General features: G+C 43.8%; 1 protein-coding gene across 1 annotated transcript in view; it reads right to left on the reverse strand.

Annotated features, from left to right (window-relative positions):
• Window positions 1-11,946: 11,946 nt before the first annotated feature.
• The window catches only part of UBE2QL1 (ubiquitin conjugating enzyme E2 QL1), a 50,985-nt gene continuing 46,676 nt past the window's right edge, over window positions 11,947-16,255 (reverse strand). Inside the window, exon 2 of the mRNA XM_066579210.1 lies at window positions 11,947-12,787. Coding sequence (XP_066435307.1) covers window positions 12,656-12,787 — 132 coding nt within the window. The 3' untranslated portion in view covers window positions 11,947-12,655. The remainder of the gene's footprint in view (window positions 12,788-16,255) is intronic.

Below are 16,255 nucleotides of genomic sequence, written 5' to 3' on the forward strand. Positions count from 1 at the left end.
TGCTTGTTCAGTGTCTGTATGTGTGCAGACATCTGTATGTTATAATTCCCTGTGTCTGTAGGTGTGCAGACACCTGGTGTGTATCATGATCTAGGTTGGTGATCCCCCGCATAAGTAGGTGTGCAGACATCTGTATGTTATAATTCCCTGTGTGTGTAGGTGTGCAGACACCTGGTGTGTATCATGATCTAGGTTGGTGATCCCCCGCGTAAGTATGTGTGCAGACGCCTGTTGTGTGTTATATCCTCATCTGTTTTTTTTGGCTATTACCATCTAGGGTGAGACAGGTGTTCCCTAGGCTCCAGTGTGGGTCCGCCCTCATTGGGACGATGGCCCCGCTTGTTGGCAGGGTTCCCTTTTTGTGGTTAAGTTATCTTATTACTGTAGGGACTCACAAAATAATGAGAACCCTTGATATGGACTTGTGAGCTGACAAATTCTGGCTAACTAATACCAAAATACTAACTAATACCTTGTACATCTTTATATTCCTATCAACTTTGTAGTATTTGGCCACCTAGTATGTGTCAAGGTGACCACCTGTTGGTGCTGTCTGTTGTGGCAGGGTCATGCACATAGTGGCCTACAAAGGGCTGTAGACAGGCCTTCTGTGTACTAAAAATGAGGAAGAACACGTGGGGGTGGCAGGAAGAAAAAAAAAGCATTGGTTCGTGCCACACGTAGGGAACAGAGGCTACTGAGGCAGCTACAGGAGCTGTAAGCCTTAGGTCCGATGTGGACCAGACTGTGTATGTCACGAGTCTGACAGGGAAGGACGCCCCCTAGACACCTTGAGTGGGGTGAGAGGGGCACAACGGGTTGAAAATCCAGACGTTGTGTTGAATTTCAGTGTATGTGCAGTGTGTAAATACTGCAAACCTTTGCTGTGAGCAATAAAACTGGCAGAAGTCAGATATTTGAAGTGATTTGGGTGTCCAGAGTGTCTGTGAGAGTGGGGCCAACCTTCATTGGTGGAGAAGATGGCGGCACCTGTGAGCACGTAACGCCCAAGGTGGCACATTGTGTTATTGTTTTTTGCATGTTAGGTTTATGTTTTGGTGCGTACGGTGTCTGATTGTGAGTGCATATCCCTTCCCAATACCCTTCTTTATACTGTGTTCGTGCAGGCAAGGTGAACACAACCTGCACAAATGTAACAGTTGGCATGAGAAGCAGTAGTTAAAGAGAGTAGTTGGCAAAGAAGTAGTTAAAGGGATTGTCCAACCAAGTGTATTTAAACAAAAAGTGGTGACAAATAACAAGAACATTACTTCCCTTCCCATGCCAATGCTTCCCCCAATTCTGTAAAGTTGTCTGTTCTTCATCCTCCAGCAATGACGTGTCAGTATGACATAGGAACGCTGCAACCAATCACTTTGTTGGGCACCTACTAAATGAAATATGTCTGCCATGTAAAGCGTTCTAGTTACATACTGACATATACTGTATATTGTTGCCCAGAGATACTCCTGCGGGTTGTTTTATACATGTGACTGTTACAACATTACAAGTGTTTAAAAAGTATATAAAAGAGAAACTAATCTCTCTGACATTTATTACTGTCTGTGATTCCTACGCTCACCAGGTATTTCAGATTCCACCCCACTTGGCCAATTATGCATTATTTTTTTAATTGGAGGAAGGGAATAGACTGTTGCCAGACTCCTTAGAAAGCTTATGTCCTGCCAGAACAAAGGATTGGGCATGCTGAAACCCAATATGCCCAACTCATGTTCCTCCTGATAGTCGCTGGACGTCCCTCTACACACCGGAGCTATAACAGGCAATTCATTTATACAAATCCAAGAACGAACTTAAAGGTTCGAGTTCATTTTGGAAATGTTTTAATAAACAGTTGGTGCATTTGTACTAGAGCAGGAAAACGGAAGCCCAGGCGTAGATATGAAAGCAGCCTATGTCAGGGGTGAAACGCCTTTACCTGAGGGGGTGAGAGAGACAATGTAAGGCACTGAATAAAAAGCCTGCTGCAGGGTGCACACTAAAAAAAGTGCTCTTATGTGTAGATTTGTATTTCAATAGAGCCAGCCATAGAATTCATATACTTCCAATTCTAACGCATATGCAAACCATTACCACCTTTTTTTTACCATCTTCAACAACTTTCTTTTCAATATATATATATTTTATTAAAATTCTTTATTTATATAATTTTGAGGGTCTTTTAATTATTAATACTTCTATTCTTTTGATATTATCATCATTGTTGTGATCTATACTATTTACAACTCATTGTATATGCTACACACGTTTTGATCTCAGTTTTTGGGGTCACACGTAACCTTTGTTTGCAATGTCAGACGTATTCATGCACCCAATCATCCTCATGTTCACATTACCATACATGGCTGCATATTTTGCCCGTAATTTCATCTCTTCATTGCATATATTTCCATTGAAGACTTGCATACCGACTTAGGGTTCTTTCCGGCGCCTAAGTCGGCGCCGTAAAAAAACATGTGAACAAGCTCAAAAATCTATTATTTGTGTCCCCGTCCAGACGGCACAGGCCCCGGTGTATATACTCCGAGGCTGCCATGCCGTTGCCTCCCCTCCTCTTTCCTTCCCTCCAGCTGTTTCTAATGGGAGTGGGCAGGACAGGGGTGGGGCTAAGTACTCACCCCCTCCCCTTGTACGCAGCCAGCATTGGGAGGGGGTGGAGCTTAGTTGTCCCCCCCTTCCATTGCTAACAGCCAGAGGGGAGGAGAGAAGAAGGGAGTTTAGCAGTCATGCTGCTAAACTCCCTCCCACCTCTCTTCCCTGACTGCAGTAATTGGCTACCATAAGAGTCTATGCAGCGGCTGATGTATTCTGGGCAGATAGTTCCAGGACTATCTTTACTGCCCAGCGCTATATTGGCCGTCCAGGCGCTTTTACGCCGCAGGAATACGCCAGTGTGATCAGATGCATTGGAATCCAATGCATCAGATGGGAGTGTATATCGGCCGGCCGTGAAAACGGCGGCCGATATACGCTCGTGTGAATAAAGCCTTATGTATCGTTGCTCCCTTTTCCTTCTCTTCTGAACTCTACTTTTTTCTTCTTAACAGGTACATATAGTCCACTATCCCGTGTAACTGATGAAGAGGCTCTCTTGCCTTGAAACGTGTTACATTGCTGGCTGTATTGAAATAAAAACCATCTCCCCTTATTTGTCGTAAGGTGTAAATGCCCCTGTGGAGTTTTGCACCCTACTCCTGGCTTCTTATCCAGTGCTTCATAATTAGAAGCAGATTTCAGAGATTTCAGAGAATTGCTTGTTTTCCATGTAGACATGGCCACACTGCACCCGATCCACTGAAGCGTCGTGGAATAGCAGTTGTGCACAATCTCTCCAAAGAACTCTGGTTATTCTGTTGTTCCACCTGGAAAAGTAGGTATACATGGAAAACTGGGGATTACCATTTATCTTGTCAAAGGGCTGTATGCCTAAACACCGTGGCACTGTGCAATCAAGGCCAATATTGGCAAACAGTGCAGGCACACACCGTTAAAAAAGGGGAAAGAGAACACCTAGTTGTCAATGTATTCAGATATTTCTAGGAGGTATAACAGTGGACTGGTGCAACACAGTGTTGTAAGAAAAGATGCAGTAGTTTATGGCAGCTACACGTACACTATGTTGACAAAGTATTGGATCCCCACCAATCCTGTGGTGTCAGGTGAAGGGGATACGAAAATTGTATGTGTGAGCATTAGATGTAAAATAAGAGTATCACACAGACATATCCCAGTACAGAAACCACCAGAAAGCCACCAGGTGTAGAGCTGACAACGGGGTCTGGTGGTGGAATGACACTAAGCAAGCAATCGGTACGGTACCTTCCAAAGTCCACTGTTGGCCATGTTATTGGTAGTTGGAAGCCATCCAGTGGGTGCGGTGCAACCACATTCAGGGAGACCTTGTAAACTGACAGAATGTTCACAGCAAAGCCTTGTACGAGATGTGAAGGCATCAGACATATCTTCTGCTGAAACACTTGCTCAGGTCTTACAGGCCATTGGATATCCATTAGTGCAGGACCATCCGTAACGAACTGCAGGCGAAGGGTTACCATGGACGAGTGGGTGTACACCAGTCGAACATTACAGAAGCACCTGTGATGGTGCTTGGTGTTGTTCTTGGACTCCAAATGAATGGTAGCAAATGTTGTAGACAGCTGAATCATGGTCCACCATCTTCCAATCGGATGGCGGCACTTGGGTGTGGCGGTTGCCTGGACGGCCATTTCTACGTGACTGCATCCTCCCAGCAGTGAAGTTTGCAGGAGGTTCTGTTATGGTGTGGGGGTATTGCTGCTAGGAAGGACTAGGGCCATTGCTTATAGTGAAGTTCACCCTCAACGCCAATGGGTAACTGAGACATTCCAGACAATGTGGCATTACCTACCCTGTGGCAATAATTTGGTACAGCTCCATGTCTCTACCAACATGACCGAGCATCATGTCATACGGCACACAGTGTTGAGGAGCAGAACGTCTACAGACTTCATTAGCCAGCACAAAGTCCTTTTAGGACAAACAAGAACGCCATATCCATGCATGCTAATCATCCCCCACATCACTATCTGAAGCTCTCCTCGAGGAATGGAGGCAAATCCCTCCACACATCTATGGCAACTTGGTGGAAAGCAGCCTAGGAGGATTACTGCAGTCATTGAGGTCAAAGCCGGGCCAACAGGTATTGAAGCATGTGTACAAAGTCAAATTTCATCTTCTTCTATATACATCCAAACATTTAGTCAACATAAGCATATTTACTAAAACAGGCCTGCCAGACGAGTGAAAAGTGGCTGCCCAAGGTATATAAACAGATTTCTTTTAAATTTGTGCTCGCCCTATGTAAAACTCATACAACATTCCTTACTCTCCTGGCTGCCCGCAGCTCCAGCGCCACCCCTCTGTTCTTGGCGGTGGGTCTGTGTTGACAGGCTGCAGTCAGTCTGTTACCGGGATATCGCAGTCTGACTACAGTCTGTAAAGGGATATTGGAGCTGCGCCCCTGCAGCCAGGAGGGGAGTATGGGATCTAGCATTATTTCTACAAAATAAAAAAAAAACCTTAAAAACGTAGAAGTATTAAACTATCCAGATGAAAGAAAAACATTTATAATGGGAAACAACACTGCAAATTTAGTAATATTATACTTTGCTACTATTATGTGATAATTGTTCGTTTTTAAGTGTTACATACTAAACACTAGTAACTGTGAAATGATTACATGTTGGGTGTAAAATCCACTGATGGTGCAGGAGGATCTATTCTACTTGTTCGTCCAGCCTTCACATCCGTGGGCCCACTCTGGCATACTGAAAACGACATTCAGATCTTGGATGGCTCCATAAGCTGCCATTACTGAAACAGTCCAAAGCTTCAAGTTTTAGCCTCCGTTTCGAAAGGCTTCTATTGGGTTTTAGCATTTGGGCTGGATATGAGAGCGCAGTCTTATGGGGGTGTGCAGGGTTCTAAATACTGTTTTTGGCCTGTCAGATAGAACCCCTGAGTGGGGGACTGGATTACGGCCCAAACTGTGTGTGAATGTAACCTAAAATTGCGCATAATTTGCAGTAGATAGTAACGGTAATATTCGGCAGAACTGCTAAAGCGGTCTAAAAGCTAGCAAACTAGATTATACAGTCTTAAAAGGAGTTCTACTACAATTTCAATTTATATGTGGATAGGGGATAACTTGCTGATCGTGGGGGGCCTTACCAGTGAGATCCCCGCCAATCTCAAGAATGGGACTATCATGTCATGCTCTCCTGTCCTTGTGGCAGTCACTTTTCCCTCTGCAGTGATGTCAAATGTGCTCTCATAGCTCCATTGATTTCAATGGTGCTGACGGAAATACCGATCAGGAAGGAAGGAAACCCGTACCCTGAGGATAGCTTCGAATTCTGGTACAACTCTTCCCTTTATCCCAGTGATTCATGCTGGATGATCAGGTTGATGTACCTTTAATGGGAACATATTATCAAAATAGTTTTGAATAAAACCAGTAAGTGAAACCATTTCTATTTTTCTAATGTTTTTATTTTCTGACTGTAGATATTGTATTCTATTACCTGTGTATATGACTATGGGGGCTGGCATCTTGCCTTTGCTGCAGATATGCTTTACAGCAGCCTAATGGGCCATTCCCACAATGGTCAGGAGAGAGCCCACCGAGGTAGTTGTGATCTTGTTTTGGCATCTGTGCAGCAGTCATTGTAAGAAAATGATCAATGGAAAAAGTGAAACCAGCTCACCCCCAGCGGACACCATTCTGCAATGTAAGGGTGGCTTCACACGAGCAAAAACACGCATGATTGCAGGTCCGTGCATTGTTTTCAATGGAGCAGCAGCTGCTGCTGGCGGCTCCATTGAAAACAATGCTCTGCCGGCTCCCTGCATTCTTTTTCAGGGAAGGGCTTTACATATACGCCCTTCCCTGAAAAAGAAAGATTTTAGTGTAAAAAAGAAATATATATATAAAAAATATACTTACCTGGCCGCTGCTGCTGTGACCCCCGCTGGCATGAAGAACACATCTGCCGCATGTGGCAGATATTTTTTTCATCCCTGCTAGTATAAAGAATTCCCTGCTGCTACATCTGCCACATCTGTAACAGATGCAGCAGAGGAATTCTTCAATTCTCTACCGCAGCTGTCATGTGTCTTCTTCTGCTGTGCCCTGCTCTGTGGTGCTGATCCATCAGCATCCGGGGATCTAAAATCCCCGCCTGCTCAAAGAGCTGAATGATTGGCTGAGGTTCTCAGGACATCACATGTAGCTCTCCCCAAATGAATGACAGGCGAGAGCTGCCTGTGATTGGCTGAGCACCTAAGCCAATCATATCCAGCTCTTTCAGCACCACAGAGCAGGGGACAGCAGGAGAAGACACAGCTGTGCCCCGGCAGCTGAAGGGAGGTAAGTATGTATTTTATTTTTTTTTGTTTTTTTAAACTACTTTTACTTGATTTTCAGGGAAGGGCTTATATTTAAAGCCCTTCCCTGAAATCAATCGATGGGTGCCAGCAGAATCCTCTACCGTGACAGCTGTGATTGAGAATTGACGAATTCCTCTGCTACATCTGTCACAGATGTGGCAGATGTAGCGGCAGAGAATTATTTATACTAGCGGGGATGAAGAAAACATCTGCCGCATGGGGTCACGGCAGCGGCGGACAGGTAAGTATATTTTTTACACTAAAATTTTTATTTTTTAGGGAAAGGCTTATATGTAAAGCCCTTCCCTGAAAAAGAATGCAGGGGTGCCGGCAGACCATTGTTTACGGTGGAGCCGCCAGCAGCAGCCGCTGCTCCATTGAAAACAATGCGTGCATTCCCTATGGTGCACGCCTATAAAGCACAGACATGTGCACACACCATAGGGAATGCAATGGGGCTAATAGACGCGTGTTTTTGTGCGGGCATATGCTCGCACAAAATACACGCTCGTCTGAAGTCACCATAAGTAGTACGGTGCAGGGAAGGAAGCCGCTTCGTCCACGGATGGATCCACTCCACAAGGAATGGAGGAAATTCCCTCCACACCTCTATGGGAATTTGATGGAAAGCGGCCTAGGAGGGTTATTACAGTCATTGAGGCCAATGGCAACCCAACCTATATTGAAATATGTAAACAAAATCAAGTTTCATCCCTTTCATATGTGTCACAATACTTTGTCAATACAAAAAAAAAATTCTTCCAGTACTAAAATGCAGTTAAAAACAAGTTATATTGTAGCAACCTAAAAACCATCATCGAAGCAGATGGGGAAAAAAAGGGGGAACGATTCTTGAAATAGTAGATTGTTCCCCTTTTTTCCCCATCTGCTTCTATGAGGATGTTTTACATAGTATGTTATGTTGTGAGGGTGAATGAAGGCAATGTCCATCTAGTTCAGCCTGTTGATCCAGAGAAAAGCAAAACCCCCAAAAGGCAGAAGCCAATTAGTCCATTTGGGGGAAAATTCCTTCCCGACTCCATAATGGCAGAATAATCCCTGGATCAACCTTTGATAGTTTCTTCTTGACTGTAAGACCCGGAACTACAACCCCGCTGGTCACCTAATGTCTATATCCTCTAATATCCTTCCTCTCCAGAAAGACATCTAGTCCCTCTTAAACTCCTCTATGGATTTTGCCATCACCACATCCTCAGGCAGAGAAAGTTCCACAGTCTCACTGCTTCTGTGTTGGCGATGAAACCTGCTTTCTTCTAGACATAGTGGATGCCCTCTCGTTACCGTTGCAGTCCTGGGTATAAACAGATCCTGGGAGAGATCCTTGTATCGTCCCCTCATGTATTTATACATAGTTATTTGGTCGCCCCTTAGCCGTCTTTTTTCCAGTGTTAATAATCCCAATTTGGATAGCCTCTCTGGGTATTCCAGTCCCGTCATTCCATGTATTAGTTTAGTTGCCCTTCTTTGAACCCCCTCCAGTACTGTAACATCTTTCCTGAGCACCGGTGACCAGAACTGTGCGCAGTATTCCATGTGAGGCCTGGCAAGTGCCTTATATAATGGAAGGATAATGTTGTCAGTTGCCTTTGCAGCAGCTGACTGGCATTGGTTGCTCCAGTTAAATCTACAACCCACTAGTAACCCCAGGTCTTTTTCCATTGTTTTGATGGATGCTACATTAATAGCTTTGTCTATTAATGCCATAAGAAACCTTGTGTTTTGGCAGCAGTCATTGTGCAGGGAGGGGAAGTGGTGAGCTGTGATCAGAATGCCAAATCTATGTTACACACATATAGGTGTCACCTTAGATTATAACCCTGTCTGTGATGATAATGAGATGACTGCTGAAACGTTTTCTCTACAGAACAGGAAGTCTTAGACTATAATGACACATTTTTTGTCCACCGTAAAATGTGCAAGATTTTGGCATTTTCTAATACAGAAGTGGGACATCAAAATATATATAAAAAATCTTAAATACATTTGAGGGTATAGTGACACGGGCGGGTGCGACCTCATTTACATGTGAGCGCAATGTGATTTTTTTTTTTTTGCTCTTTGCTCCAACAGAAAATAAGGGTCAATTCTTAAACATATTTGCAAAGAATAAGGCATCCTGCAATTTTTCGATGTAAATACACACATTGAAGTTCCATCCATATCACCATTGATAGAAACTCGTACATTAAAATCACCTGTGTGAATGCACCCCAACATGAAAACCTGATTAACACAACGGGTCATTTACTGATTACATACTCCTTTTATGCATATTTGTTGGTTTAGTATATGCAAATTTTTCCATCAAATTAAGGCCACACCCTTCCCACAAAGACACTCCTATTTTCATCTGAGGCACAAAAAGTGTCTAAAACACAGTACATGTGGCGCAAAGCATACAAGACAGTTTTTGGTACAATTTGCACTAGAAAAGTGGTGCATTTGCAAAATGTGTTGCTTTGTTTCAACTTCAGTATTATTATATACACATACATACATGCAGGGGGTATATAAAGTCTACACCCCCCTGTTACAACGCCAGGTTTTGTCATGTAAAAAATCCAATAAAGATGAAATCACTTCAGATTTCCACCTTCCGTGCGCCCCGTTATCTGTACAACTTTATTGGAGAACAAACTGGAAACTTTTAGGGTGAGGGTGGGTGACCCCCCCCCACAATAATGTGTTTACATAAGTGTTCACACCCTCTTATATTTGGGGGTGGGGTTGTATTCAGAATTAGCCAATCACATGTGACCTCCTGATAGCTAGTAGTCAGCACTCCGCTGCCATTATTTACAGGGATTCGGATTTCCCCCATATAAAGTTCGGCTCTTCTAGGAGGATTTTCCTGACATTTTCTTAGTTGGTCCGTAAAGATCTTACAGAACATCAAAGGTGTCTGATTGTTGGAAGGTGTCAGTCAGGAGAAGGGGGCCAAAACATCTCCAAGGCATTACATGTACCATGGGGACAGGGGAGACTGTCAGCAAGAAGGGGATTACATTTGGCAAAACAGTGACATTACCAAAAACTGGACATCCCTCAAAAATTGATGAAAAGACCAGAAGAACATTGGTCCGGGAGGCCAAGAGGCCGACCTCAACATTAAAAGGAGGAATTTCTGGAAAGTACTGCCGGTGTAGTGCATGTGACCACCATCTCCCTTATTCTATATGTTTACCAAATGTTTGTGGAGAACAGGTTCTGTTTGAGGAGACCGAGGGGAAACTTTTTGGCCATAATTTCAGAAGGGATGTTAGTCACAAAGCCAACATTGTGCATCACCAGAAGATCCCCAGCGAAGATGGTGGGGGCAGCATTATGTGGGGCTGTTGTTCTGCTGCTGGAAATGGGGCTTCAGTCAAGGTGGAGGGAATTCTGAACAGTTCCAAATATTAGTTCATGTTGGCCCAAACCTTTAGGCCTCGGCTAAAAAGATGAAATGAAATGGCCCAGCCAGAGCCCAAATCTGAATCCCATTGAAGATCTGTGGGTGATCTGAAGAGGGCGCTACACACGAGATGCCCTCACAGTCTGAACGCTTTGAAGTGCTTTTGCAACAAAGAGCGGACAAAGATTGCCAAGTTAAGATGTGCCATGCTGATAGACACCGACCCAAAAAGACTGAATGTTGTCATACATAAAAGAGTGCATCAACAAAGTATTAGTTTTAGGGTGCACATATTTATGGAACCACATCATTAATAGTTTTCATTTTTCCACCCTAAAATATTTCAGTTCATCGATGGAACTGTACCGATAACGGGTCACATTGAAGGTGGAAGTAAATCTGAAATTATTCGTTTTTGTTGGATTTTTCAACATGCCAAAAACCGGGTATTGTAACGGGTGTGCAGACGTTTTATACACGTCGTATACAACTTCTACTTAAATTTTCAACATGGCTTGAATATGTAATACCTTCTTGTGAGAAACAATGGAAGTCAAGGTCTCTATTTATTCCAGCAGTAAACAGAGAACACGGACTGGACATTCCCATCAGCAAAGATACCAGAAGCATACAGTGACACACAAGAAGCAAATACAGTTTACATTACATAAGAGCAGTCTCCACTATCAGCCAGGAGAATCGTCAGGTTACAGGGGTGATCCGATTACCAGACACTGCAGCACTAGTTCTAAGTGTCTTAAATTAACAGAGGTGTACTTACTTATCGTCTACAGTGGGGATCTTGCCCGGTTGCCCCGCTGTCCTCACGGTGATTCTTGTAGGAGATAAGGTCAACGGAAATCACCTGCCCGCTGCAGCCAATCAGCGTCTCCATTCTGGAACCTGGCATCATGGCGCCCAGGATGTGAGTGCTGATGCCAGCAGAACGGGTGGTGACGGTGCAGCCTCCGATTGGCTGCAGCGGTAACATGACTTCCGCTAACATCATCTATCACATGCATCACCGGGAGCATATTAGCCTTTTACACCCCATCTCCACACCATTCACAACCTGATTGGTCGTTTGGATTTACTCATTCACGGTGATTGGTTATTTGGGTTGGCTCATTCACGGTGATTGGTTGTTTTGGGTTGGCTCATTTACGGTGATTGGTTGTTTTGGGTTGGCCGATTCACCGTCATTGGTTGTTTTGGGTTGGCCGATTCACCGTCATTGGTTGTTTTGGGTTGGCTCATTCACGGTGATTGGTTGTTTAGGTTATCTCAAATAGAGGTGGTGTTGAATAGGGATATATGCTCACCGGGAGGATGGCGGGACAACAGCGCTGGATCCCCGCGGCAGAGGATGTGTAAATACAGCTCTGTTTGTAATTTTTAGAGCCATTGCTTCAATGTTGTCTGGTAATTGGACAACCCATTTAAGATTCCTGCTAGGGTGCAGCTAATTACTGTATAACCGAGTAATGAAGACACAAGATAACCTTTACTAACGACATGAGATCTTGGACCCCGACCTCGTTGCTACTCATTAGCAATTGTTGGAGTCGAAATAAACCTGCGCAGACTTTTGAAATGATTTTATTTTACAATAGTTCCACACTATAACTCTTTATTATTTTTTCCACTGTTATATTTCGTCAGTTATCCAACACAGATCACATCGAACACAAATGAGGTCTAAAGTTTGAGTCACGGCGGACCACAGCTCCACATAAAGACAAAATCTTCAATGTTGTGTTGACCTGCCAGGAAAAGAGACAAAGATAAACAGCACAGCAAACATGTACCTGCAATGCAGTGCTTGCCTATTAAATATTAACGGCTTCATGTACATTTACATAAATCGAGCAGCAGTGGCTAGAACTTCCACTGTTGCTTTTTGGCGCTGCTGTCAATGGAAGAAGCCGTAAAACCATGCGTCTAGGATGGACAATGAAGCAATCTGAAACTCCTCTCTACAACGACCCGAAGAGGTTTGATCATTGACCTTGAAGCATGACCGAAACACGACATTCTGTGCCACGCACTCGTCTTCTTCCATGTCTTCCAGTGTAAACACTTCCGAACATAAATAAGTTAAGTCTTCTCGTCAATCACATTCTTAAAACTGAAGCTGAAGTAGAAAAAAGACAGATGGATGATGGATGATGTACAGCACTGAGGAGATGGCATAGTGATTTGTTTTTTTCTTAAATATATTTAATTCTTCTCTCTCGGTGACGTGGTTTCCTTCTGCCTGTCTTGAAAGTCTATTCCTCGGGATGATATATGTCAACCATCAGACACTGGTGGAGTAACCCAACCGTACTTCTCATGGGTCTTCACCAAACTCTTAAATGTTGCTTCTGCCTCTTTGCGGCTAAAGGCCTTTTTAGATTTCCCAGCTTTCCTGCAAATACGACCCTACGGGAACAAAAATATGGAACAGGGTCAATAACCGTCAAACGTGGTAATCCACAGAGCTGAATGCTTAACGTGACATTGTGTCTAGGCCTCTGTAGGAGTCAACTTAGTGTAATAAGACACAAAGTGAGAGCTGCTAGGAAGGCATTCAATAATGACATGATCCACATAATCTTAGCTAGTCCAAATGTTCTTGGAATATAACAAAGGAGACGTATTCTTAAAATGAGCTTTATTCCAGGGGATCAGTAGCGGGGATTTAGGTTTAGATTTTCAATAGGTTTAAATATGGAAAAATGTAACTCCTATACGCTAAATCTGTATTACTCACTAAAAACGGGCATATACTTACTGACACGGGAGGGCAAATATGTACACCAACCTCAGCATGCAGGTAGCCATATAAGGGAGCCAGTTACACCTGTGGAGGACACAGATGAGACAGCCACTCACACAGCCTCCGGTGTCATTGGTGTCCTCCACAGGTGTAACTGGCTCCCTCATTTGGTAGTTTGGCACCTACATGTTGAGGTGGTGCACATAGTTGCCCTACTGTGTCAGTAAGTATATGTCCGTTTTCAGTGATTGTTTGTGTTTACGTTTCCCTCTCTTTGATACAAGTCTGTATTACATAATGCAAAAAAAAAAAAAAGACCCTTCTCATCCCCAAACCCTACTCAGAGGTATTTTGATATGCCATACCAATCCTTTAGTTGCAGATCTGACTCTTGAGTTTAGTAATGACGCAAAAATATGATCTTTCTACCGTGTTTCCCCGAAAATAAGTCACTGTCTTACATTACTCTTTGCCCCAAAAAGGGCACAGTGTCTTATTTTCGAGGAAAAGGGGGCTTATACTCACCTGGTCCGTGGTGTCCTGATGCTGTCTAGTAGCGGTGCTGCATCCTCCTCGTCTCACAGCTGATCTTCTGTGATTGGCTGCCAGCGCTCGATTAGCCAATCACAGCCGGCGCTCGATGAGCCAATCACAGCAATTCAGTGATGTCATTCACGGAATGGCTGTGAATGGCTCATCGAGCGCTGGCAGCCAATCACAGCCGGCGCTTGATAAGCCAATCACAGTCCTCGCTTTGCTGCAGGCGGGTTATTCAAAGCCCTGTCACCAGCAGATCAGCCGTGAGACAAGGAGGACGCAGCGCTGCCAGTGACCATCGGGACGCCGCGGACCAGGCGAGTATTGTTTTTTTTTCACTTGGAACTTTAGCTAGGGTCCTATTTTGGGGGGAGGCCTTATATTTCAAGCCTCCCCCGAAAACCCGATAGGTCTTACTATCAGGGTAGGACCTCTTATCGGGGAAACATGGTATCACTCACAACTATTCTTTATTGAAAAAAAAAAGGACAAAGAAACATTATCGAAGTCATAACTTTACATGCTAACCAGAAAAAATTGCTTTTGGAGCAGAGAGACTCTTTATCAGGCAGGTAATAAAGAGGATTGAGAAAAAAGGACATTATAGTAATCCAGAAAGCTTAACTTTCTGTTTTCCAAATGCCATTAAAATGTTCCACTTGAGCGGCTCCATCATATGAGCGGCCCATGCTGTAATCAAGGTCCAGTGTCGGATGGAAGTTAGGAGTCATTGACCTCATCCTACTAGTCAAAGGCTTAATTCAGCATCACTCAACAATAGGCATGAAGAACAAAACTGTAGCAATATTAGCAGTAGCGACCGATCGGATCTCAAGTGGATCGTTTGGAGAAAAGTATAAAATGGTCTAATGGCACAATCTACTTTTCTTCTTCTGAGCAGTTTCCAAAATTAATCCCAATTGTAAATGACAGGGAGAAATGTATTAAACCACTTTCTCCAGAATTCTGGCATTAAAAAAAGGGTCACACTTTTTTTTTTTTTTTTACATAAGCTGTACTTATGCAAGAAATTGTGACTTTCTGACCCTTTTGTGGCCCAATTGCCAATTATGTTAAAGTAAAAGGAGCACAGTTTAATAAAAAAAAAATACAAAAAGAAAAAACCCAACACCACAGCATGGTCTAACATGGGCAGAGTTGTAATATTTTTGTAAAACCCACTCCCATGCACCATCATAAACTTGCATATACTCCCCTCTCCACAGTGTCGCCAAATTTATTAGTCGTGCGCCTCTTAGAAAATTTGCCACACTTCCCTCCAGGCCACTCTATTTAACCCAGTCTAGGTAAACTTTGGCCATTTATGAACAAGCCTTAGGCCACTCTCACACACAATGTTGGTAAAACGCTGCGATGTCACCGGTTTTTAACGCTCTCTATCATTGTGATGGATGACGAGGTGTGTTTAAAATGCGAAAACCTTTTTTTAAATGGCCAAATGTTGGAGTGGACTGAGTGGACAAGAAAAGATCCCTAAAGAAATGGTTTAGGATTTTTCAATGGTCTCCTACACTCTTCAGCCATCCTTAAAGGGTTTTTTATCACGACCATGAAAACTTTCTCAACAGCTGATCATACACACCTCTCCTCGGACCACGAAGCAGAGCGGCTCACATTGCCCTGGCTTGTGTGCCCAATTACAGGCTGTTGTGTCATGTTCCCCAGCTCCTGGCATCACGGCACCCAGGATATGAGCACTGATGCCAGGAAAGCCGGCGATAACACTGCGGCCGCCGATTGGCCGCAGTAGACATGTGCCTCTGCCGGGCTGTCTACCCAGAAGCCAGCGCAGCGTGAGCCACTGGGCTCCACTTCCAGAGTTCGAAGAGAGAGGATGATCAATATTTTTTATTTTATAACGGGCTCAGCTGCTGGGAAAGTTTTTATGGTCGTGAGAAAACCCCTTTAAAAACAGGATAAATAAAAACCGAAAGGACAGATTTTTCTAACTCTAGTGACTCCTCAGCCAACGCAGAGATCCAGCAGTGGAAACTAAAATTTAGGACTTGTTTTGACCCTTCAAGGAGGTGTCCATTCCAGCCTTCCTACCCCTCAGAAAACGGTGCAAATATTTAATGCGTCTTCCACTTGAGACAATGCCTTTTTGTTAGAAAGGCCCTCCAGCAATCAGCTGATGTCTATGAACCTATAAAAGCAAATGTTCAATTTCCCTGCAGCGCCACCTCAGTGAAAACAAAGTATTACACACTATCATGGACAAGCAGGCATGGCTCACCAGTTCCCGTAAATTTTGTTCTGGTGAATTAGCGGCACATCAATATAGGAGGGGCACAACATTTGAATATGAAGGCCAAACCTTTCAGATATGGAGACAAGCTCCACCAATACCCAAGCTGGATCCAAATGAAGGTGAGAGAGGCACTTTTTGTACCCCTCGCTCCGATAAGGGAACCCCTACTTCTTTTAATGCAGAATTCCCAAGCAGGGTATTTAACAATGGGGTTTCTCAACCACGCGGCTCCTGTAAGACGTAGACGTCAACGCTAAAAAATATTTTTGCGCAAATATATAGGAAGAACATTATAAGCAATCCCATAAGAGAATAGTATTAG

This window comes from Eleutherodactylus coqui, chromosome 9 (genome assembly GCF_035609145.1).
Source record: "Eleutherodactylus coqui strain aEleCoq1 chromosome 9, aEleCoq1.hap1, whole genome shotgun sequence".
Classification (NCBI taxonomy): Eukaryota; Metazoa; Chordata; class Amphibia; order Anura; family Eleutherodactylidae; genus Eleutherodactylus; species Eleutherodactylus coqui.